Source organism: Scomber japonicus, chromosome 12 (assembly GCF_027409825.1).
Source record: "Scomber japonicus isolate fScoJap1 chromosome 12, fScoJap1.pri, whole genome shotgun sequence".
In the NCBI taxonomy this organism is placed as follows: Eukaryota; Metazoa; Chordata; class Actinopteri; order Scombriformes; family Scombridae; genus Scomber; species Scomber japonicus.
The window spans coordinates 6,924,064-6,950,396 of record NC_070589.1 but is presented as its reverse complement, the minus strand read 5'-3'; the positions used below and the strand labels follow the sequence as shown (position 1 = coordinate 6,950,396).

Here is a 26,333-nt window from a genome sequence, read left to right as displayed (position 1 = left end):
TCAAATCACCTACTTCTGTTAATATGTACACAATTACTTGCATAGTGTTAGCATTTTGACAGGTAGCGTTGTCTCAAATCAAACATGGGCATTGTGCACTTACGGAAAATGACTACTAGCTAGTTAGCAGGCTAGCGTTAGCAGGCTAGCGTTAGCAGGCTCGCGTTAGCAGGCTAGCGTTAGCATTTGCATTAGCATTTGCGGTGCCAAATCATTACAGACTGTTAAATTTTTACCTAATAAACTGATGGTGCATATGTAACAACAGTATAGTGGTGCTTAGTGTAAAAACACGTATAATGCATTTATATAATGTAGTGATGTTCACCGTAGTACCTAGGGCTGTTTGAAAAGCGGTTCCTCCCCTTCTGCTACGTAGCCAAAATGTTGACTGTCGAGGATGAGAAGTGTCCATAGTTACGCACAACTTTTTTGAAGGATTTGAGTGTGAGTGCACCATCCAGGTACTCATAGTGCATTTCATTTTCCCGTATATCTAAGTGAACGCAGTACACAGAGGTACCAGGCTTGACACAGCATAAATGTTTCAGTGTTCAGACACAATATGAAACACATTTTTAGAGGTGGCACTAGGGCAGCTGTGACTCAGGAGGTAGAACGCTCGTCCACTTATCAGATTCCTCCAGTCCACAATGTCCATGTGTCCTTGGGTAAGATATTTTCTCATCTTTTGACCACAAAAGACTAAAATAGAAAAGTGCTTCATAAGAACAGTACAGTACAGTTCATTTACAGCTGCATACAGTGTGAATGGAAAGACGCCAATAGATGCAAATCCATAAATTGATGACACAAATAGACTCAAAGACCGGTTAAAAATGCTTATCATGGGTGAAAGATTCAGTGGTATGTAATTGGAGGGAAATTGACAAATGGAGTTCAATCAAAACTCCACAGATGGTTGCTATGGATACCACTGCTTTTCTTGGCAAGGCCCACCCTAATCTGCCTCTGATTGGCTTACCCCAGATATTTCCAAACTATTCCATAAAGGTTCATGTGGCTGCAGGTTTTCATTCCAACCAAGCAGGAGCACACCAGGTGTCACTCATTGAATCAACTCATCTCAGTCTTCGGACAGCTGATTAGTTGCATTAATGACAAGTGGTGAAACTCTGCATCAGTCTGAACAGTCTTTAGGATAACCCCTATCTTTTATAATAATATATAGATCCCATACTAAAATGTTGTGTGTATTACAGTTTATCAAGAAAAAACATGTATTCTGTTTGTATCAGGGTGTTATTTATTCATATGCTTGATAATCATAGGCTGGAAATGATTAATTAGGCACCTGCATTAGGAGTAGCACCTGCTTCAATATGTTATGAAAGGGAAGCCTCAACACATCTGAAAACAATCAACACAACAAACTCTTTCTTATTTTTAGACATATTTTAGTGGGGTTTTGGTTATTTTGGGTGTTGGCTAAACATAGTATTAATTCAGGCAGTGCTCGCATTAGCTAAGTGTTTCATTCATCCTTCACAATCAGTGAATAATTCTTGTGCTATTTGGCCACCAGCTGACTAGTAACATCCAATCCAATCAATCATGCTGGTACGCTCATGCCAACGCTGTTTGTTTGTGTTTATTTTTGGGGAGGATTAATTCGTCCAGAACAATCATGGTTGCTGCTCAGATTTCTTTTCTATTAAATCTAACTCTTTAACCTTTTTCACAGAAATGTCAAACACCTGCTTGAAAGAGTGTTTTTTCATAGACTCTGCAATTTTTTAAAAGGAACAAGGGCACAATATATTTTGACATTGTAAAAGGCTTAGAATTTGGACCGCTTTTGTTTGTTTGATGTGATTGATCTGTAAATGATTTTGTTGTTGTTTTTATTGTTACTGTCTTCCCATTCCCACGTTTTTTCTCCTGTTGTGTTACGTTCTTGTCTCATGCTCTGTTGTATTGTTCTTAATCTTATTTTAAACACCTAATGTATAATTAATAAATAATAAATGTCTACTTATTTAAATAAAAAATGCAGATTGCACTAAAACACAATAAAAAGGGAGAACAATTGGTAAAATAAATAAAAAAATCTATTTCTAGTTTCATCTGCATCACCTGTGCTCTTGAGTTTAAATGCATTGAGATTAAATTGGTAAGGTAATAGCCATAATCTTAAGAAAGGAAATGAATGAAGAGAGAGGAAAACACTTTTTTTGCTGATTTTTATCATCAGGCTGCATCTGTGGTCTGTCTGCAAGTTGGAACATTTGTGCTCACCTCAAAAGGTGTGTAAAAGATAAGCGTGATGTTCACTGAAAAAAGGAAGTTCCAGTTTCATTGACTCACAAGCAATATGACTGTCAGACAGCCTGTGAAGCAGAGAGAGGGGTGAACAGCAATTAGCAGTGAGTAATTAAAATAACATCTGTCTTTCCTTTTTTTTATTTTCTCTCTCCAGTAACAGGACTATGGACCTGAGCCTGCGAGACGCTCTGGGTGGGGGTGGAGGCGGAGTCCCAGGAGGAGCCCCCGCCGAGGCCCTGCTGAAACGAGACTTCATGGCCACGCTGGAGAAAGAGAGCTACGATGACAAGGTGGGAGAGACGGTTTCCAAGAGCGACTACCGACCCTTGCTGGACGGAAAGGACACCAAGAGTGGTGAGTCGCCGCCAGCGCTTTAGACTGTTAAGACTCAGAAGAGGGAGCGATGCTTTTCTCCTAATGTGATGTTGATCCCTGTAGGGAAGTTGACTTGTGTGGAGGAGGTGAGAGTTCAGTTTGCTGGGAGGCGTTTACAAATATCAGCCGACATTTTGACTCCAGTGGGCTTGAATTCAAGTCGTCTAGCTGACATTGGCCTGTGTAATGGAGATAACACTGCAGTGTGTGTGCTCAGTGCATTTGTGCTGGACACACTGGTTGTGTTGATCCTATAATTAATAATTAATTCTAATTATTCCACCTTCTCTTCCCAGTTATCACCCCATTACTCACTAGTATTACACTAATACTCTATACAAATATACATTCATTGTTGAATAGCACACAGAAAGCACTCTATGTTTATATATTACATGATGAATTCAAATGAGGTACATTTTGACATACAATTTTAATGACATATGAAAACTAAACTCACCATATTGCATGCTCATGTGTGCTATCAACAGGTATACAGATAGTATGCAGACTTTTAATGTGTCACTATTTAGATATCATATTCCACCAGCATACTGTTTACATTTTTAATGCAGACCTGCTGAATAATATAACACATCTAATTGGCATAATCAATAACACACGTCACATTTAGGTTAGTTGTTGTTGTATATCCATGGAGCTGGAATTGGCTAAAAAAAAGTAACTTAAAGGGGGGGCCAAGGTGATTTATTATTGCACCTCTATAAAGTGAGGGGACTTAGCTCATTTTAGTCCCTAGAATAGACAAAACTCTAAAAACATGGGTCCTACATTTCCCATAATGCTACCCAATAGCATCTTTTTGTAAAGCTCTTCCTGTCTGGTAAAAACCATCTTCTTATCCCAATTTTCTAAAGTATACTTTCTGTCTTTTTTTGTCTCTTAACCCAAGCTGAACCATTTTCTCGGATTTGACAAAACCTTAAGAGTGACAGCAGACATCACACAGTGCTTTCACAGGCTGAGTCATATCACTCATGATAAGTCAACTGACCTTGATTAGATGCTCCAAACAGAAACCAAATACTAGTTTGAACATGTGAGATACACATTATCTCATTTTCTTATAAAACAAAATGTTTTACAGAACTTCTGTTAAACTGTGAGGTAAAAGCATATCCAACATTTAGTTATGCTCTAGGTCATACATACTCAGTTTGCAGATCCGGGAACAGGATTTAGACAAAATGTAACCTGACCCAGATTGCTTTTGATTGACACATTCGAAACACACACTCAAAATGGGCCAATACTAAAAGAGAAATGTTGACAGTGAAAAACTTGAGAGCATTATTTTTGATTGACAAGTGACAGTATCACAAAAGAACACAAGTAAACCAGGTGAAGTCTTGATATTAAGAATCCAACAGAGTAATCATAAAATCAAACCTTTTCAACAATGAATGCAGTGAATCCTACAGTACATTCTCATTAATAAACACACTCAAGTTTAAAGGATTAGTTACACAACAAAGGTGTCACTTCTAACACTAATACACAAATGCTTTTCTTGTATAGAGCTCTAGTGAACTCTTAAGACTTGTATTTGAATACGCAGGCTCCACTTGTTATAGTTTTTAAAAATAAAACAAAGCAGTCGTGTGCTGTGTTGGCTGAGCTTGTACGCCAGGATCCTTAGAAAACTCTGACAACATAATTATATTTAATTGCTATCTCTGCAATGCAAAAATGTCCACATGACTCAGTGTGATAATGGTTATTTAGTTATGTGCTTGTAGCGTGACACATTAATACAAAGCTCTCTCATTGCTTATGCAGCTTATTTAAGTATTACATTGAAGAAAAGCACAAGAACAAGGCAGATTATAAGTATTAGGAACATTACCTTAGAGTTAGTATTACAGTAATACACAGGATTGGGAGGGTTACTTTAAAAATGTATTCTGATACAGTTACTTATTCAAAAATGCAGTCAGTAACTCCACAGCTCTTCTCACAGGAATGGCAGACATATGTGCAGCGGCATCATGGGCTTCACTGTGTCCTTTTTTATTTAGTTCTATCTGCGTGAGACCACTGACTCATTCAGTATTGAATGCGCTCGGCAACCGGTGACACACTGTCAGCTCTGGGCACGTTACACACACACACACACACACACACACACACACACACACACACACAGTCATGTCAATGGAGAGCACTGAGATGTATGTGCAGTTTAAGTTGTCGTACACTCAAGCTCTCTTTGAAATAGTTTGTGCGAGTCTTCTGGGCAGCCAAAGTAAGCAACCACAATCACCTGCCTGCTCTACAAACATAAGGTATAAAACTGTAACCCCGCTAATAATCCTTATTTTTCATCTAATCTATCGGTAATCTGTCTTTTTTTTCTGGAATTTTGACGAATACAGTTTTTTTTTTTGTATCTTATTTCTGTAACTTTATTCCATTTATTCCCTTATTGCCTAAGCCTTGTAGTATGGGTAATGATTTCAGAGTAAGAAAGACTGACATATATAATGAAGGTCCACAGTCACCCTGCAGAGAAATACACTTTAAAACATTAAAGGAGACCTATTATATTTTTATTAAGAGTTATTCATGCTAAATTGACCCACTCAACCTTTTTTTAATTAGGCAGCATTTTTGATAGACACGTTTCTTCAAGGATCTGTGCTCCTCATGTTGAACACCAGATCATGTTTTAAAATAAAACAGGGGAGCAAACTTGGCAAGATACATTGATGAAGGAGTCCTCTTCTAGGAAACAAAAAGTAATTTAAAACAAATGTGCTGCATTTCTGCTCCACCTAACCTCACGAATGAAGTCAAGAAACAACACCTGTGCTCGTCTACATGAGTTAGATTGAGGCTGCTGTGAAAACCAGGGATGCATCAAGAACAATCTATATCATGACAAACTTTCAGAGCATCCCTGTAACCATAGTAACTCACTTTTACTTCTGATTGCCTTGTCTGTCCATATCGTCCACCTGTTATCAGTCATGAATCTGTTTTTCACTGCATAAGAAAAAGCACGTGTGAAGGAGAGCATGTGTCAGTTGCGTGAGTGAGAGTATTACAAGTGTCTGAGAATAAAGACTTTCACCGCTGTCCTTCTCTCCACCTCAAATCTGCACACACGCCATGATTTGAGGTAATTTTAGCTTTATTTTAGCTTAAGCCTAATAAGGTTACAGTGCCGGAGGGAGCAACGCAGCACCTCGTCTGATCTCACGGGGAAGCAGATGTTAACAAAAGCAGACTGACATGGTGCAACAACTTGCTTCAGTAATGCTTTTTGAGGTGAGAAAAAAACAAAAGCGGAAGGCTAAATGAGTCTGGATGGTAGACACGGTCAACACGTGTTGTCTGTTCTTCAAAAACTGAAGGTGAGATTTGAAATGTCGGTTTTAATATCCGTCAACGGTAGTATGCTAGCTAATGTTCGCTTCAAGGGTTAGAATAATTAGCGTTGTTTTGTTGTTGTCATTAGCTTGTAACTCTTTCTCATTGGCTGTCGTGATCCTGCTTGGAAAGTCGTTGACTCCTAACATATTTGAAATGATGAGTCTGGAGGTTTAAGATTAGATCTGTACACTACATAATCTGGGCCCAACATCGGTGCTGATCAAAGACCCCAAGACCACATTTCTCCTGCAATTGTTAGACGTGTCCAACTGGGGATAAATAGGCTCAGAACTCTTGTACTCTGAGCCCAGCTTTAATGAATGAACAGAACAATGGATGGATGAAAGGGAGGGAAAATGTATAAGTGAGAAATGGAGAGGTAATGTAGATATGAGCAAACTGTAGGGTTTGAAGGAGAGAGAGAGGGAGGAGTGATGGATGGAGAGTAAGGGAGTCCTCCTGGCTGGAGAGTTAAATAGAGCAGACACAAAAGCCCTTCAGACATACAGAGAAATGGATTATTATATAGAGGAGGGTTTGTTCAAACTTCAGTGGGGAGGGGGGGGGGATTTGTTCTAAAAAGGGAATAGAGTAGTATTTCTCTTCTATTATAGAGATTGTTTATATATATATATAGTAGTCCCTCAGTGGGCCTCTATCATTGAACAAAGCCTGCTTTACATCAGTATGTTCATGTCACAGTGAACACACCTTCATAAATGGCTGTATGATAATGTTTTTAATTTTAAAATTAATGAAAACCTTTACATGATGACTGAGCGTCTGCCTGTGGTATAGTAGTGTTTTTCACAATAATAGGAGCACAGTTCCACAGTTTTCAGTTCCTAAAAGTCATCTTTCTTCCAGCTTATAACATGTTTTTTGAGTTAGTTTCTTAAAGAAAATAATATAATGACTGCTGGTGAATGTTGTCATTGTCCTGCCATGGTTCTTTAATCTCAACCCAGTCTATCTAACAAAAGCACTCCTTTAAGAACTTCTTAACTTCTTCATTTTATGTTGGAAATCTAGCTAGCCTTATAGTTGACTTTCTTTTTCTTTAAATGTTTTTTCTGGTTGGTGACATTTCATAATGTAGGAAACCTAACTAGCAAACCTTTTAGCTGCTGTTGCTAGCATTAGCTTCCAGTCATTCACCTTTAAAGTGATCAAACAATGATATAATTTGCTTTAAAGGTGAAGAATATTCCAACTTCTGTTCACTGTCCATCAGCATTTAGACTCAACAACTGATGAGCTTTATCACTTTTAAAGTTATGTTGAACTTGAGTTGTGTGTCTTTCCTTCAGGTGAATATTCACTCTCTTTTACCTCTGTTCTTTGGTTTATGTGTCTCTTTAGCTGCTAAATGCTACAGCTAACTGTGTCTGGTCTCATTGCTGAGCTCGTAGTATAGAGTGGCTTTTTAGAGCTTTTACTAAAAAATAACTCTATAGAGAGCCAAAATCATGACGTAATGTCTGGCTAGCCTCTGTTCCGTAACTCAGTGCAATTTCACTTACACTTTCTTTCATCTCACATTACTCACATTCTGACACAATTTGGCATCTACTACATCAAAAATGTGTTGTTGTTATATGTTTTTTTCCCTTTAATTTTATTTTACTAAAGTCATAGTCAAGTTAAGTGTAAAGTGTTCACTGTTTCATGTGTGAACTCTGTGCGACCCCCTCCTCTCCTCTCACAGACCCGCCTCCTCTGTCACTGGTCTCTTCTGTAGAGTTTCAGAGCAGACAGCTGAAACACCTAAAGCTAAAACTCACTATTCAGTCCTGTGTTAGGCGACTAGAGCTGCAGTGATGAGTGATATATCTGTAGGCTCATCACTTCAAGCAACACCTCTCACATCACAGATTAGGCACTATTATTTGATACATAGCTATTATAGAGAAATCAATAGTAGTAGTCACTCTCATTATGATGTTGTGTTGTGTCTCTGTCTTTTTAAATTCATCTTTGAATTGTCTTTATAGGTGCTGAAATTAATATGAAGAAAATATGAATACAACTTTCACCACTTTATAGCTTCTTTAGATATGTAGTTACAAATTATAAGCTCTTTAAGATCCTTTATTTTGGTCAATTATTTAACCCTACTGTTTAGGGCTGGGCAATATATTGAAATTATATCGATATCGTGATATGACACAAGATATCATCTTAGATTTTGGACATCGTCATATCGCGATATGTCATCAGTTTTCTTGTCCTGGTTTTAAATGATGCATTACAATAAAATATGTAATTTTCTGAACTTACCAAACTGTTCTAGTTGTTCTATTATTTACCTTTTACCCACTTTTTCACTTTTTGATTATTTATCAAAGATGTAAATATTTTGTGTAAGCATATCTACAATATTGTTGTAATATTGATATCAAGGTATTTGGTCTAAAATACTGTGACATTTGATTTTGTCCATATCGCCTAGCCCTACTACTGTTTATCACTGATCTTTATGTTAACAATCATTTCAGTAATGCACTGATCATTTATTGATATGAAATTTAACATACGCTGCCTTTCATGATGTTTTTAACAGTGTGGAGGACAGCAGTGTGAATCAGATTTTTGTAGAAACTTAATAACTAGATAGATATCATTGATTTCAAGTTCTATAGTAATATATGCATGGTCTTGTTGGTATCACTGCATAAAACAGAGCCACTACAAGCTCCTTAGATTCATTTAGCACTGTGCACCAGGGCCAGCAGGGATCCTCACAGAAATGAATGCAAGTGTGGAAGATTAAGTGTAATTGCTTTGACACTTTGACGCTAACCCCGTCTAGACTTAAGTTACTCACTTGAACTTACTGTCTTTGTCCTCATTTATCTGGCTTGTTCTCTTTATTTTTCTTTTAAGCCTCATTTCCATTTGTTCTTTTTGCATTTCTCCTTTCTCTTTCTTTCAGTCTACCTCTTCCCCTCCTTTCTGTCTTTCTCTCTTCCTGTCATTGTTACCCTGCGTCAGCCTGGAGTCAGTGCTGTATTAGCATCATTACCCTCATCTCTCTCTCTCTCTCTCTCTCTCTCTCTCTCTCTCTCTCTCTCTCTCTCTCTCTCTCTCTCTCTCTCTCTCTCTCTCTCTCTCTCTCTCTCTCTCTCTCTCTCTCTCTCTCTCTCTCTCTCTCTCTCTCTCTCACATGCACACACACATACACACACACAATTAGCACTCTGCCTGTGGCACAGTCTGGTCCAATGAGTTGCATGTTAACCTGTCTGGCTCTACATTTGACATGCAACAGTCCAGAGCTACAGGGAACCAGAGTTTGGCAACAACTCTGGTAGATGTTGCATGTTGGAGAGATTCCTTGTTTAGATCAAAAGATGTACATGTGTTCTTGTGATATATATGCCTCCTTCTTTCCAGCCCCCTCCCATCCAGTGTCTAATGCAGGCTTCCTGTTAAAACCTGAAGTGTCAAGCCCAATCTAAAATAAATCTAAAATAACGGATGACATCATCTGACAAAGCTCCACCAGAGCCACAGAGCACATTAAATATTACACATAGTATACATACATATTTTACACACAGTATTATCCTGCAAGACGACGAACTGATCTTCATATGTGAAACTGATGATGTGCCCTTTAAACTTGAGGTTCACTTACTATCTTTACTTACTCAACTCTTGAAAAACAATTCTTCATTATGACTTTTATTACACAAAGGAAACTCAACACTGTGTTGTAACTTCTCAGCAGTGAGTTGATGATTCTTTCTCAAATGTGACTATTGATATATTTTAGGGATAGTTTGATTTATATTGTAGCTGCTGATGCATTCAATACGCTTCCACTTATTTAATACATCCAAATCAGGAATATCAGTTTCACACTGACACTTTTGTATCTAGTGTCAACCAATTCACCTCCTTCATATTATCATCAATATGATGTGGCTCAAAAATTAAATGTATTATGTGATCTTAATATTTAATCTTCATACCAATGAGAGCAGCATACTGTAAGTCCAGAGATAGATGAGATTGTGTTGATTGGATGGATATTTATGATGCTAAACACTGATGGTGCATCAAACTGAGTTGCATGTATATTATTTAACACTTTATGAAAAACCATCAGCCTGTCATATCACCTCAGATATGCACAGCTGGAATGATAATGATCACCAAACGCAGGCAGACACATATGCTTTGTGTGTGTGTGTGTGTGTGTGCGCGTGCGTACGTGTGTGTGTGTGCGTGCGTACGTGTGTGTGTGTGCGTGCGTGTGTGTGTGTAGCTTCACTATATCAAACACTGGTGAGTATACAGGCCTGTAGGCTACATTCTATATGAGACATATAGTCTCCTTGAATGATAGTGAGATACATCACAGACTCACATGTGATGATGATGTGTGATCACAGAGACCCCTCAGGGATCCATTCTGGTACCCTTTCTGTATACACAGTATAGCAGTTTATTATTATTATACAACAAGTGAGAAATGTTAAATGTATGATTTGGGAATGATTTAGTGAAAACAGCTGATAGAGATTCTGGTTGAAGGTGACTTAGACTTCTAGTCCCATCCACCAGGGTCAACTCCAATTGAAACAAAGGTTTAAAATGTCAAACATTAGTCCAATGCAACAGAAAGATATACTTGTCCATATATCTTTCTAGTTTAGTGATAAGATCTTCTTTGTTATGATTAGTAAAAGCAGTTTGTAAGCCTTCAGCTGCCTAATAGATTCACGTCACAACTCATTTGAAAGCTTAGGCTGTCCTCTGTCTTTAATCAAGTACATGATTGACAGAATATTAATCAACAGCTTTGATAATCAATCAATCATTAGTCATGTATTGAACAATTTCTATTTTTAGATTCTTGAATGGCATTGTGTGCCTTTCTCACTTTCACATCACTTGTGTTTAATATTCATTAAGCTCTTGGAGCTTCTGATGTCTCACATTTTAAAGACTAGCTGACAGATCACTGTAATCTATAATGATAATAATCATTAGTTCCAACCCTACTTATAGAGAATACTATTCATCTATGTGTTGAATGCTGTGGATGATATGTACATGCTAGGCAGTGCAATGGGTCATCAATGTTTTTTTTATTAACATTTAACATTAGGATTATGACAAAGCAGGTACAATATATTTGGAAATGACTTTTTTGTTTATTTGATAAAAGTATTTTATACCACACTTCTATTAAAGAGGATGTATTATGTTTCGGAGAGTCAGAACAATCAGAGTCAACCATTGGAGTGAATATTGAAGTGATAAAGCTGACAATTAGATTGCAAGACCTCCATGTTTCTTGTTATATACAGTATATCAGAGTGAAGAGTTAAAGGCAAATCCTCAAATCTAATGCATCCTTTCAATTGGATAATATGTAATAGTATATATCTGATGTGAACCTTTACTGAATAATGAATGCGTTCTAATAAATCCAGCACACAGTTGAATCTGTTGGCAGTGACAGTAGAACAATAATCTAATGTGACCACAGGTGAACTCTATTCTGTATGAATCTAAAATATTTCTGACACAATAGCTTTCCAGACTGACATATTGACATATCTACTTGGATGCTGAGGGTACATGTCACAATCACTAGCAATCAATGAGATCTATAGTCAGAGACAGGAGAGTATCTCCCACTGTTTTCCACCGTCTCTCTCTCTGCTTTTTCTTTTTCATTTTTTTTTGTCTTCCATTTGACCCCCCCGCTCTCTTTTATTTTTCTCCACCTGTCTCATCCTTTTACTTTTGTTTTTCTTACACTCCTTCCTCTTCTTTCTCTCTCTCTCTTCTTTTCATTCCTTCCCCTGTCTTGTTTATCTCTGTCTGTTGAACTCCGCAGTGGGAAGTGTTGTGCTTTTCCTCTCATCATTTGTTAATGTGGAGGTTGTGATGGAGGATTTAAATAAAACCTGACTTCTGTGATGTGAACCGAGTGGGAAGCCTACAACTCATCTGTTCTGTCCACTTTTATCCACAAGCACCTTCAGTATCACTAATCATCTGTTTTTTAAATGAAGTAGAATTTGGTGATAAGGCAGATAAGGATTTGTCAGTGCTCTTGTTTGTTCTGAAGGATAATTGGCTACAGTTGAGGTCATTCATAATGAGAAAGGCCAGATTCATCTCCTTAAATCCTTAAACTGTTGTTTTCTTGACAGTGTTACAGTTCAGTAAGAATATTACAGCTTGTTTTTAATGCAAATCCATTTATTCCAAGTATTTTCTAAAATGATGTCATTTCTTCCCTTACTAGTACATCAACTTGTTTAAAGATCTTACATCACATTTTATAAAGGAGTAAAGTTTTGTAATAGTGTTTCATGTTATAAATGAAATAATAGCAGATCATTTAGATGTTTTTACACTACATAATGCAGATGTCAAGTTTGTGGGGAAGCATTTTAAAGATGATGGATATTGATTTGTTTGCAGTACAGAATGCAGACATCAAGTCCTGCCTGAGAGTCTCAACATCTGATAACTATCACACCTTCTTATATATTAAGTATTCTGACAATGTTGCCAATAGTGTAGACTTTACGTTCTTTCTGCTATGTTTTGGCTTTTCTTGAAACAATAAGATAAGATATTCCTTTATTAGTCCCAGGGTTGGGAAAGGTACAGTATTGCAGCAGCAAGTGGATAGTGAAAAAATAGAAAGAGCATCACTAAAGAGAATAAAGAACAATACATAATAAGTAAGTACACAAGCAATAATAAAAAAAAACAATAGTAGTAAAAATATATAGAAAAAGTACAAGAGTAATATTTGTGTTATTATACAGTTGAACTGAAGATAATAATACACCTGAAATACTAACATTGTACCATAGTGTACATTAAAAGTTCCAGCTGACATCTTGTGCAGCATCTGTAGTCAAATGAGCACATTATATAGTTTTTTTATATGATAATATGTTAAGAAAATATAGGTTTCCTTTCAAAAAAGAGGCCAACTGTGTTTGAACGCAGATGACGCAGATATGAAAGGAGTGAAGTTGGCCTCACAGTGGGCCTGTGAAGCAGCACTCTGAACTGCAGTGTGCTGTTGTTTCTAGCAGGCTGGGATGGAGCTGTGTTTGCTGAGGCATGATAACACATCTCTGCAGTGTGTGTGCTTTCACTCTACTTATGTGAGATCGAGGTAAGAGAGAGAGAGAGAGAGAGAGAGAGAGAGAGAGAGAGAGAGAGAGAGAGAGAGAGAGAGAGAGAGAGAGAGAGAGAGAGAGAGAGAGAGAGAGAGAGAGAGAGAGGAACTCTGCATTAAAAAAATACTCTGTGTGTTTGTGTGTGTGTGTGGCCAGTAAAGACACAATGACTCTGCAGTAGTGTGTGTGTATCAGAGGTTTTCTCCTGAGTGCAGGGGGCTGCGTTTGAATGCAGTGTGTGTGTGTGTGTGTGTGTGTGTGTGTGTGTGTGTGTGTGTATACACTGCAGTAACATGTGACTGCAGTGTATTGCAGGTTCACACACATGCAGTTCTGTTCTGGTGAGGTCATCTTACACACACACACACACACACCTTGGCTGTCACTGCCAATAATTAGGATGTGTGTGTGAGTGTGCTGAGTTCAGCAGCTATGTAGAAGTGAATATGATGTAAGTGAAGCTTTTACAGCACACACTGAGTGACAGATGAAGCAGATGTGACATCCTGAACCACTGAGAGACGCAGCATCTGACCTGCACACTTTTAGCTGAATGGTTTTAGCTCTCGTCTTCAGTTTGAAGTGTTGTTGGATGTATGGACAGCACAAAAGTTTAGTTGGAGAGTTAGTTACACAGAGGCAGGATCCCTGCAATGTACTGTAGTGATGAACTACATCAGGTGGAATATCATGTAAAAGCAGGGATGTCCAAACTATTCCATAAAGGAGCAGGCTTGACTTATTCAATCAACTGATCTCTGTATTCAGACAGCTGATTGGTCGGATCCTGTGCTCTTGATTGGTTGGAGCAAAAACCTGCAGGCAGTAGCCTTAGTGGAAGAGTTTGAACATGCCTGTCTTAAAGGGATGGTTCAGGTTTTTTGACACAAAGTGAGTGATATGGATACACTGGACTGGACACTGTACAGTTATCTCATAGTCAGGTTATGTTGTTGTTTATTGGTCAGGTCTCTCTTGAAACAAGTCTTTTAATTCACTTACAAATTACATGTGACATTTAAAAAGAAATCACGTGACTTATTATTAGCATTATTATTATTACAAATAACTCAACAACACAGTAATAGTAACTGGTTGTTTTTCTTGTCGTCAGCTCTGTCACACTCCCCGTGCATTATTATGCTATTATATTATCATGATATCAGTGGTATAAAATGATCTTGGCATGACAATAATATCGTTTATCACGATATATCATCAAATAAAACTAGTTATCATGTGTCTTTGGGGGGCAAAGAGACATAACTTGTAGTGTAAAAGCACTTTGAGTGTTTGGAGGACTAGAAATTAAAGGTGCTATATGCACCCAAATGCAGCCCATTTATCATTTATCATTTACCATAACATTACATTACATTGCACTCATATGGCAGATGCTTTTTCCCAAAGTGACTTACTATAAGAGTTCAGAAGTAGAAAAGTGTACCATGCACACACACTAACACACACACACACGCACACGCACACACACATTACACATAAGCTATTTTGTGGTTGCTGCTACAGTCAGTTCTGGCACAAAGCATCAGTGACAGGATGCTTTAGGTAAAATACATGATTATAGTGCAAAACATAATTATGAAAAGAGCCTGAACCTCCCAAAGGTCCCACCAGCTTCTCATTCTGTCAGTCACAGTAAGAGGATTTGCATCATGTGTTCAACGGCCGTGGGATTGCCACATTATTATGGAGCATCTGGAGTGTGTTGTTGCACGGTTAATGGTCGTCAAGGACCGTAGCAACATCTATACTCAGAGGGAGAGGAATCATTCACCTGAACATCTTCTTTCTCTTTCTCTTTCCCTTTTCTACTCCATTCTGTTTCTGTTTCTCTTCTGCTTTTACTCACACTCTGACCTCATGCATCTCTCGCTTTTTCCTTCCTTTCTCTCATAAATCATCATTTTTGTTTTTCCGTTATTCTAGTGGAGGGTGCTCACTCTCTGTTTATCCCTCCATCCATCATCTAAACACTAACAAATTCAACTTACGCTCCCCTGTATCCCCCTCCTGCTTTCCACATTACATACATCCATTTCTCTTTGTGCGCAATACCAGTGTGCTGCATTCTCATAGCAAAATGTTATGATACCATGAGTCAAGTGAGGCTTTAGAGGCCAAGTCATATGATAACACTGCCTAAGAAACCATCAGGATTTTGTGATGTCTATTAAACAGTATATTTGCTGTCCACTCATGTCATCTATGTATTTGTAAAAGACCAACACTGACAGTGAATTCATGCTACTAACAAATGTCTGTATAAAACCTCCTGATATATCTGATTCCTCTGTGCCACAGAACACCAAATGTGTATGTGTCAAGGTCCCAAACAAATGCTCTATTTCCTCCTGTTTGCTGCTAAAGTTAGCTTAAAACTATGGTAGCCAGCTTTTTCAGAAAATGACTCAACCATTTTTAGAATGATATATACAGTATTTGTTTTGAGATCTTTTAATAGTCAGTATGAGCAGGAGGGATGATAACAGTGAGGAAAAGCTCTGTCAGTGTTCACATGGACACCTGAAGGTTTTAAGACACACTTGAAAAATGTGAAACTGTCCTTTAATCTATGGAAGCACTGGTAATATGGGAAAGGTGCCATTTATTTGCATTTATTTGTAATTTATAAGGAAAAACAACCCGCCAATGAACATCTGTATCAATACCTCTCTGCTGCTCCCTTCTTCACCCCTTTACCAGTCCAGTCCAGTCTACTCCCCTCCCTCCCTCCCTCCCTCGCTCTAAGTGCTTGTCTCTCCCCAGAGATAGTGACAGCTGTGACTGAGGATGGGATGATGTAGTTTGACACTAACCTCCCCTGTCCTTGACTCAGAGAGAAAGAGCTGTGGAACGACTTTAGCGTGGGCAACATACACACGCCAATTTTAGCCGGCATGAAAACTGGGGGCAGAGAGCGGGGGGGATGGGCTAAGGACAACGCTGTAATAATTAAAGATGGGATTTTACCATGATGCTTCACCAGTCTGACAAATCTACAACTTGGCTCGTGGCGTTATGAAGTGGCATATCAGAATTGGCAGCACTTTAATTACAGGTCAAAAGAGCCAATTAGGGGAACTCTGTCATTCATAACTAGCTTGCTGTTGCCTTGTGAAAAATGGCAACGTTTTAAATTCAAAGAAGTGATTGGTTATTGAACTTTTGACCAGCTGTAACTGATCCATATGATGTAGATCTAAATATAGAAGCAGCAGGTTTGACTGCCATCATCAGGTTGTACTCTTGCTGTGATCTTAAGTGCAGTTGGGATTAGTCAAGGTGGTTGATGTAACCATATCATCACTTTAGTGCACTTCAGCAGCATCCCCTCACCACTCCAGAGTAATGACCCCTGCATCAGAGTCAGCATCTTCTAGACATGTAGTGTTGTGTTCCTACAGAAATGGAGGACTTGTAAGAGCCAGATTCTAAAAAGGGAATGGTCAAGATCGATGCTACAGAAGCATCCTGACTTTTTAATCCGTAGTACGGGTCAAGCTCTGTACTATAATCCTCTAATTCCCATAATGTAACTAGATAGTGTGTTTAATTTCACCCTCCCTGCATCCAATTTGTGATGCAAGCTTTCTGTTCAAAAGTCTCCCAACCTCATTCAAGGTAACCCTGATGACCTCACTAGAGTAGTACAGCTGTTTTCACTTACTAAGTAGATTCCTTATGATGAGTAAACAGACTAGGATGGATTCCCCTTTAAACAAGCTTTGTGTACTTTAATTTAGTCACAGTCACAATCCAGGTTGTACTGTATTTGATGAGATATGTATGAGATGATAAGATGTAAATGTATCTACCATCAAATACTTTTCTATATCATGATCTCTATTACTTTATTATAATCTGTAAGGCCATCGTGGTCAATAGTGCAAATCAATGAGCAGCACAAATTTTTGGCAATATTGGAATTTTCTATGATTTGTGCATCAGTGTGATAAAGTACATGGATTTGTGAGATGATGTACCATATCATGATAAATGTTAATATTACATTATAAAATGACACATACTGTAATAGAGCTTTGTATCCATAGTGCCCCCTGCTTCTATATATTTCAATACATTCCAAGTTTTATAATAGTTGTAATTTAGGTTTAGGCTGGCATCATTCCATGTTCCAACTATTCCCATAAAGTGACCAAAACCACCAACCAGGTTTCCTCGCCTGCTAAGTGTCAGACAGGAAACACATTGATAACCAATAGAGCTGTGGTGTGGGAGGAACTATTTCAGACACCCCCGTTTCCAGAAGTTAAAAAAATCAGTTCATTTTTCCCAGAGACAACATCACTGATCTGTTACTCATAGTTGGAGCACTTCTACCACTTCTACGGTTAAGTCATCAGTGCAAAAAAAATGGTATTAGAAAATATCTGGTTCTTTGATAAAAAGTCAAAGTTACCAGACTGTGTACATACAAACATTTGTAGTACTGTAGAAGTTAACTGCAACTCCCAAGAAGCATTTAAGCAAGAAACAACCAATCACCAAGCTTCAATCAGTCAAGATTCACCAGCTCACAGCGGCCAAAGATGGTCATAGTGTAAACCCAATGGATCATTACAGTGCCCAGCATGGTCCTGACTTTCTATGTTCAGTAACATTGAAGAAATCATTTAAAGAAATCTTTGAAACATGGATACAGAATGAGAAAAACACCTCCAGAACCATTGGCCTCTCCAACTTTTGACCGTTAGAGTGGAGTGAAGTTGAAAGGACTCATCTCCTTACATCACTTCACATTTCTCTCAAAAGCACATACCCTTTTTGTCAAATACATGTAAGTGTTAAACATTAGAAGAAACCTCTTTCAAAAGCATTAGTCTTCACATTTTGAATAGAATATACAAAAACCTGTCTCAAGCCTTGTGCTTCTTTTCTTAAGCATTTCCCTTTTATATCAATTGAATATGATTGAAATAAAAGGAGACGGTCAGGACATTAAGTACTGAGCCATGACGTGACTTGGCAATCTCCAGCACAGTGGTCAGACTATCAAACTGTATTCCTTCAAACTATGAAATGAAAAAAAGGGGCTATTTTGGTGGTGGTTTCCCCCACTCGCATGTTTTGACTCGTTACTGCTGGCACAAAGTTTGAAAGAGCTTCCAGTCCAGTGATGCAGAAATGCCATAAAAATACAGTTTGAAAAAAAAGAAAGTGCTTGACCTTGAGGCTTGATCCTGGCTGCTGTCCTCAAAGGACTGTCTGGGTTGTGGCGGCGCACAGCACGCATGTTACTGTATGTGTGCGTAAGTGTGCGTGTGTGTGTGTGTGTGTGTGTGTACATGGGGGGATGTCTGATACAGAGAGAGAGAGAGAGAGAGGACAAGATCAAAGAGGAAAGCGACATGAAAAGAGCAAAGTTTTTACACGCGAAGCATTCAGATTATAGTTTATTCATTCATTGAGAACAGTGAGACAGTCTGCCTGTATTACCTGAACGTTCATGGAGTGTATGTATAAAATTACTTTTGTACTGGTGCAAAGATTAACAGCCGTGTTAGGAAAACATCTGGATCCACTAACAGCAAACAGAAGCTAAGGACTGAGCTATTGAGAAAACATTTTGAATGAATTCAGCAGCTATGTGATGCTGTGTTTCCTTGACAACTGTAATTCACCATCTGGCATATAGCTGACAAAGCATGATAGCCTATAAATAAAGTCTAAGATTACAGCTTTCAAAATGAATTAATTTGTTTATGTTGATGCTAATGAGTCAATCTTAATTTGATATGGATTTATAGAGATTAAAACAGTTTGTGACTCCCTTAAACAGATAACTAATAATACATCTTGCATATGCAGCAGTAGACAATGCAAGAAGACAAGGACTACAAAGAGATGTGTGGTGAAGGGAAACAGACATAACACTGAAGGAGACACTGAGAGCTGAAGAGTGATTGTAAAAGAGGAGTGTGGGTGGGGGGGGGCGGCACTTTAGGGAGCAAAAACCAGACTTAAGAACAGCTGATTGGGGACAGCTTGTGTGACTGGGGACAAAAGCCATGTCCCCAAATTGTAAAATACTGATTTTTTTGGGTCAGTTGTTAAGGTTAGGGTAAGTCTCCAGGAAATAAATGTAAAAAGTCTGTGCAAATACCCTGAAAATGACTTAAGTGTGTGTGTGTGTGTGTGTGTGTGTGTGTGTGTGTGTGTGTGTGTGTGTGTGTGTGTGTGTGTGTGTGTGTGTGCGTGAATATGCATGTTTGTGTGTGTGTGTGGTTTCAGCTGACTATTAATTCGGCCATTCACAGATGTTTTACAGTTATGGATCCAAAAAAATGGAGTATGCCTAAACTCATAGTTATTGCTAGCTTCTTAATTATTTACGATATCCTCCAAAACACTGATACTGGCCCAGAGCCAAAAATATGTGTCCTCATTTCCCCTGCACACATCTGACAGAAAACAACTTGTAAACGAGTGTAAACCACTCCATCGTCGTATATAACTGTTTGTAACTGTATATGTTATATCCCTGTGCAATATACTTGGTTTTAATGTCGGCTACCCTTGTATTTCAGCACCATGGAGAGATCCATATTGTATAATACTTGCTGTGTTGAAGCAGCAGACTCATGCACAGGAAATAAACTATAATCCAATTGTACATATAAAGAGTCCCAACAGGAACAGGAAGAGGATATTACAACCTGTTGAATGATTGGAGAATTTCAAATGTCTTTTTATAGCAGTAATTGTAGAGGTTGACCGTATTAAAGGAAATAAAGTTGCACCTGAAGCTGAGTCACTGAAGGAAATCTATGGTTAAGACAGAATTACCAAAGGAAGTTGAAATGGCAGATAGAATTATAAAGTGCTGAGTCAACACAGGATGGAGAAACGACCAATAAGACCTTTGTAAATGGGTTCAAAGAATACATCCTTGAAATAGTGACGAATAGCCTCTAAACGGGGAACAGGCAAGTGAAAGTGACACATTGATATAAGGAAATAACCTTTAACTGGCATAATACTGCACCTGTTTTAAAAAGAACTTTACCCCAACACCAAACAGAAATGAGCCATTATGAATGAATGACATAAAACAAAATGATGATTCAATCTGATTATCAGGCTAACTGGGAATACTTTATCATTATTATTATTATTCATAATAATAATAATAAACATGTAAAGTCAGGATTGGTGGGGAAAAAGGGAGGCTAATGCTTCATTCAACTCATGTTATTGACATAAACGCAAATAAAAGCAACACTTGCATAATCTACTGCAGGCCATTACAATAACTCTCTGTAAAGTGTCACATTTGTTAAGATGAAACTGTTGAGTTTTCATTGGCACAGAGTCAGAGAGGTCCTTGCTATGATTCTACTCTGGCAGTGAACAAACAGCCTCATTATATTACACCCTGGCTTTTGAATGTGACACGGTTAAGTGGTTGTCAATGAGACAATATAATAAGTAGTACTTAACTATAATTTGATGGTAGTATTTAGTTGATAGCATACTGGACTTGTTATTGTATTACTTAATATAATATATAGCTAAGTTGTACTGGTGTGCTGCTGATGGTGGCAATACCAGCCTTCCCTTCAGATCATATATTACATCATCTGTTTGATTGTTTGTTATTTTTCAGTCCTCGTCCACCTCTTACATTCATTATTCCTACTTATAATAATAATAATAATAATGATGATAATAATTTATTATATTTATTATTAGCGTGTGCATGTGTGAGTCTGTTTTGTTTGTGTGTAATTCGATCCTCCAAGACTCATCCGCCCAAAAGCGAGCGTTGCCTAGAGAACCGCAGATGCTGTCGTCCTCTTCTTGCGTAACCATGGTGATAGTCCCTTCAGCGACATGTTGTGTCTGTTTGCCTCACTGTCAAAAGATGTACACACAGACACACACAGACACACACTGGAAGGCTGGAGAGGCGGGTTTTGGAAAGCGGGACCTGTTTGATGAGCAAACAGCTGACAGAGCAGAGGAACAGACAGACAGATTCAGGACCAGTTTTTTAATGTGTCTCATGATGTGGAGTGTTTTTAGCCTGCAGGATCCTCTATGAGTTTGACAGAAACATGTAGGCCAGGATACTTTTTAAAAATGTTATCTTGGCAATGAAAAGCTTGAAGCACAACATATATGATTAAAAGAAGAACATATTTTTGTTCAGGGGCAACATGTTCTGTGGGAAAGTTGTTGTGAAGGTTAAAAAATAAAGAGTACTGAGTAGTAGCATTAACAGATCATGTGAATCTGAATCATGATGTTTTCATATGTTAATTGGTGATGATGGTGATATGATGTGTTTTTAATCTGTCGTACCTTTAGGTCCTGGGATGATGTCATCGTCAATGTTATCAGGGGGACGCCAAGACCCAACAGGACAGTCTGCCTTCAGCTCTGACTACCTGTCTGGTGAGGGTTTGGGGAGAGTGCAGATTCCTCAGTTTATACCAAATAGCACAATGATCACTCACTGTAATATAGATAAAGTCTGCACACCTACAGGCTGTTGCACCACATATATGTTCAAAATGAGCTCAGTGTGAATGTAGTGAAGAAGTTAAGGCCTGATTGTACCAGCATTTAAAACTGTGAGATTCCACTGCAAATTCATGTCATTTCAATGGAATCACCGCGGTCAATGTATTCACTGACTGTTAGTTAGCATGTTGTTGGCTCAAAGAGCTTTATTTTCCTTCTTCAGTCACTTTTTATGGAACAAAATTGATGTGCAATGTTGAACATAATGCAAGGGACGAACAGAGAGAAAATGAGAGAAGCTGTGGAAGTTAGTAGTCAGCTTGCCAAGTGCCAACTACAGTATTTAACCATTTACACAAAGTGCTGCGTTCACTTGAGGTGGGAATGGGATTGTATCTAATGTTAACTAGTTCACAGCATACCAGCATACATTCTCTTTAATGAAGTCTGATGCGTGTGTCTAAAGTCTCTTTTTGTCCCTTAAAGACACTCCACACTAAATACATTGTGCAACATTGTTTTGATTGTGGTTGACATAGTTAAATTATAGTGATGCAGTATAAAACTATCTTTACTCTTAAGCTTGGGATCAAACTTAATTTCAGCTGGTGCAACAGGCTGCAGGGTGTTTTTTTGTGCAGAGGGTTTAAGCGCCCTCTATCAGTCAATATCAAACTAAATGCTGTTCCAATATGAACCATATAGCCAAAAATAACATTATATTATTAATAAACTATTGAATATTGTTACAGTAATGTTCACAATATAATTATATAATCAAAAGAGTGTCTATGGATAAACTGTTAGTGTGACAGTAGTATGCAAAAAATAAATTCTGGCATTTTTATGAATTGTTGGTGTTTCCATTCATGCGCACATTTAAAATGCAACGATAAACAGGTGAATATTTTATATTCTATCCCAGTGCTTCATTTCCTCCTGCTCATCTCCTCCTCCCACTCATTTTGCTTCTGTCTCCAACTCCCATCTTCTTTGATTTTCTAATATCTCTTCCCTTAATCACACTTGTTTTTTCTCGTTCTCCTCCTTTCTGTCCATCTGCTGCTGCCTGTCTATCTTATCTGCTCTCCTGTCTGTCCGTCCGTCTCTCCGTCTGTCTGTCTGTCTGTCTCTGTGCCTCTCAGGTCCTACGATGGGTGGGATGACAGATCAGTGGAGCCAGAACAAGACAAAGGACAGCAGCATGACTGACTCATTTCTAGGTCCACTTGACTTTGTCACCTCCTTTTGATTAGTTTAATTTAGTAGAAACGTGTGAATAAACATGACTTAAGCATTAATTAAACATGGTTTGATGATTATCTGAATCTAGCCACTGGTTAACTACAGATGTTGTGTTTCTGTGTGCATGCAGAAATGATAGAAATGCATACATTTTTTTAACCTAATTCTGAAAAATCTGTATTTCTGTTTTTTTTGTTTGTTTGTTTGATATTGTTTGGCATGGCATGACCGTGGAAAACAAGCCACAGGTGCACATTAGAGTTGTAGCAAATTTGGCATACTTGCATGCTGACTTCATGCAATATTGACCTAAAAGTGTACTGCTGTATAAAGCATTATCTTTATCTTCAACTTTTTGTTAGGCTTTCGTGTCCACAGCCTTGAATTTTGTCTTTACAGCACAGAACGATAGATATTATGAACACATTTTCTTATCTTTTGAGAGCTTTGCATCGATACAAGCCTTTATATAGTCACCTAAAAGTCACCTTCATCACATTACTATTAAAATATAATGCAGCTGTATGTACAATTTCAAAATTGGGGTGATACAATGCATGATAGTAGTAGAGTGTTTGTGTGAATTTGAATGAATGTTGGTGATTTATCTGTGTGTTGTTTCCCCACCAGGATTCTCTCAGTCTGGGATGGGTGGGACCAACCTGCCACCGTTCCAGACCAACATGGGCTCTGCTCTCGGCCAGTCCGGTATGGGCTCAGCTATGGACTCCCAGAAGAGTTCAGGCCTGTTTGGTATGGAATCCAAAACCACCAGTATTACCAGTGGAAGCAGCCCTTTTAAATCCAGTGAGCCATTTTCTTCCGGTGGCCCAGGAATCCAATCTATGGATCACACTACAGGTATCAGACAGAGGGTTGGTTGCATGGGTTATGCTGGGGCAGCAGAGGAGGGTGGAGTCAGGAGAATAAGGAAAGAGGAGGGAGTTAAAAGTTCAGCATCTTTTTTTTTTTTGGCTTTCATAAACCTTTTTTAGACTAAATCTCAGCTGAGTGAGTTTACTTGTCACCTCCAGGCTCATTGAAACACTCAGCTGCTTTCTTTAGGCCTGGTTGAATTTGTCATACAGTTATAAAGGAGTGTGGAGATCAGGAAACTCAATCTAAATCCTCATCTTATCTGACATTTCAAACAAAATGAAACCTAGAATATCATGCTAATCTTGTTTAAGACAGTTGGCCTGGTTTTTTTCTGCAGCAGGGCAGCAGGGGCGGGTGGTGACAGGAGGAGACAGTCTGATCACAAAGGACATGCTTTCTGCAGCAGAGGGCAGCCTTTTCTAGATGTTCTTCACTGCAGATGGAACAGCTCCATCACTGCTTTTATGTGGCTTTCTGCTCTGTGCACCTTGCTACTGTCTCTTATCTGCTGACAAACTGGACTGTCAGACAGATGGGGCTTAGGCCCTTTTGAATGATTAACGAGCAAACTTCATATTTTATGTATTCAAAAGTTACTGCAGTCTGAGGAGAAAACTGCAGCTTACAGGCAAGTTAGTGCACCACATGAAATCTAGTAGCCTTTTATCATGAATTGTTAATGTTTTTAACAGTCAATAGCTGTTAATGAATAGCAGCTGAACATACTGTACACTGAATTTGTGATTGCTGAACAACAAAAACACAAATTCACAAGAGGATAAGACCATAAGGACAGTTTAGTATTCCTTTTTAATTGGTCTACATGTTGGAAACTATAATGCAGAAATGCATGCAGGGCTGGAAATGATGTCACCTGAACATAATTTCACATTCAGTCAGTACTTAACTCTTCCTAGCATAGAGGTTTACATGAGAAAATAACCCAAGTAAAGGTTTTAACAGTAGTGCAGGTCTTATTAAACATTTAGCCAGCTTTTATTCAGGGTTTTTACTTTTTAGCTCTTCTCCCCTCTGTTTAGTTAATGTACTAAAGATAGCCCTGCTAGCTTAAAGTCAGCTAGCAGTACAGGCTGGCTCTTATATAACAGTTACTATTCTAGTTCAGCCACCGTTGGAGCAGATATGATGCATCAGTGATACAGATGACAATACAACAGTTTACTTTTAAAAAACCCAGGGTGAGTTCAAGAAAGGTTATCTGGCACCACAAATGCTTCGACACCCCATGATAGCAGCCATTACAGAAACGTCCATGTGCTGTAATGGCTGACACACATTTTGCTGAGTCATTTCAAATTAAACATGTAGCTAAAAGTAACTTCATTCAGCGAGAGATTAAAATGATATAACCACATGCTGCTGTTCAGTTTAGCTAACGCTTATGTCACACAAAATACCTGCAAACATTGTTGCAATTATGTCAGTCCTGTTATATAAATCTAGATTACAACATTTAAGAGTAAAATGTGTGGTTTAGTAACCAAATCCAGCTTTTTTCAACACGTTGGCAAAGAATTGCCTTTTTCACATTGAGCAGACACAGAGCAACATTAGCATTCATTTGGAGAAATGCTTCTGTCCTCTTGATAAATATACAGTAAGTTCAGTATTTCCTCTCCATTTAGCTCTGATTCCACCAATTCCTGAGGGAAATATCTGTGTCATTGACTGCTAAATGCTCAACTTTGTTAGCAGCTAGATACTAATTTGTCTTTCAGCTGTTTGGTGCAGGGCAAGTAGCGTACCGTGCACAGTGGGTTTATCTGAATTGAAAATAGCTGCCTGCTGCTAACGGAAAAACCAAAGCAATGGGCTAAACACTGTAAAACATAGAAATTGTAGCTTATCATCACTGCAAGCTGCCTATATCAGCACAGTCTTTGAAATATATATAACTGCATGCAGTACAAGCGTTATTACAATCCCTTCTGATGTCAGTGGCAACAAATGAAGGTATTTAGGATAGGCTAGGCACGTTGAAATGGATAAGCCCAAAACATTTTGTCTAATCTAGTTGATTTAATAGCTGCTGAGTTCTTCTCAACATCTTTCTTTTCATTTCTCTCTCTTTACGTTTTTGTTTGGTGAATTGAGTATGAGTAGTACATTCATGTTGTCTTTCCGCTTTTTCCTGTATCACATCACTGAGTATCTAATGAAGCAAAAAAAAACCTTTTTAAAAAAGTTACTTTATTCATCAAGTAATTTGTTACATTAAAACATTACTGCGATTAAAAAGTAAGTTCTTACAGCGTTACCTACTGAAAGAAGTAACTCGTTAATGTACTTTGGCTTTGCAATTATTACATTAATTGTTCAAATTGTACAGTAAATATGTATGCTAGTGTGTTAGTGTTAGCTTAGCACAAAGACCGAGTCCAGTGGCCAGGCAAGCCGCAAAAACTTGGAAGTCCTATAATGTTCTCAACTAAATCTTGGTAATGAAGCGAATTTAAG

General features: G+C 38.2%; 1 protein-coding gene across 1 annotated transcript in view; it reads left to right on the top strand.

The window, feature by feature from the left end:
- Positions 1 to 2,450: 2,450 nt before the first annotated feature.
- LOC128369027 (microtubule-associated protein 4-like) overlaps positions 2,451 to 26,333 on the top strand; it is a 75,498-nt gene continuing 51,615 nt past the window's right edge. The window contains exons 1-4 of the mRNA XM_053329977.1: positions 2,451 to 2,640; positions 21,576 to 21,662; positions 22,877 to 22,954; positions 23,607 to 23,837. Coding sequence (XP_053185952.1) covers positions 2,451 to 2,640; positions 21,576 to 21,662; positions 22,877 to 22,954; positions 23,607 to 23,837 — 586 coding nt within the window. The remainder of the gene's footprint in view (positions 2,641 to 21,575; positions 21,663 to 22,876; positions 22,955 to 23,606; positions 23,838 to 26,333) is intronic.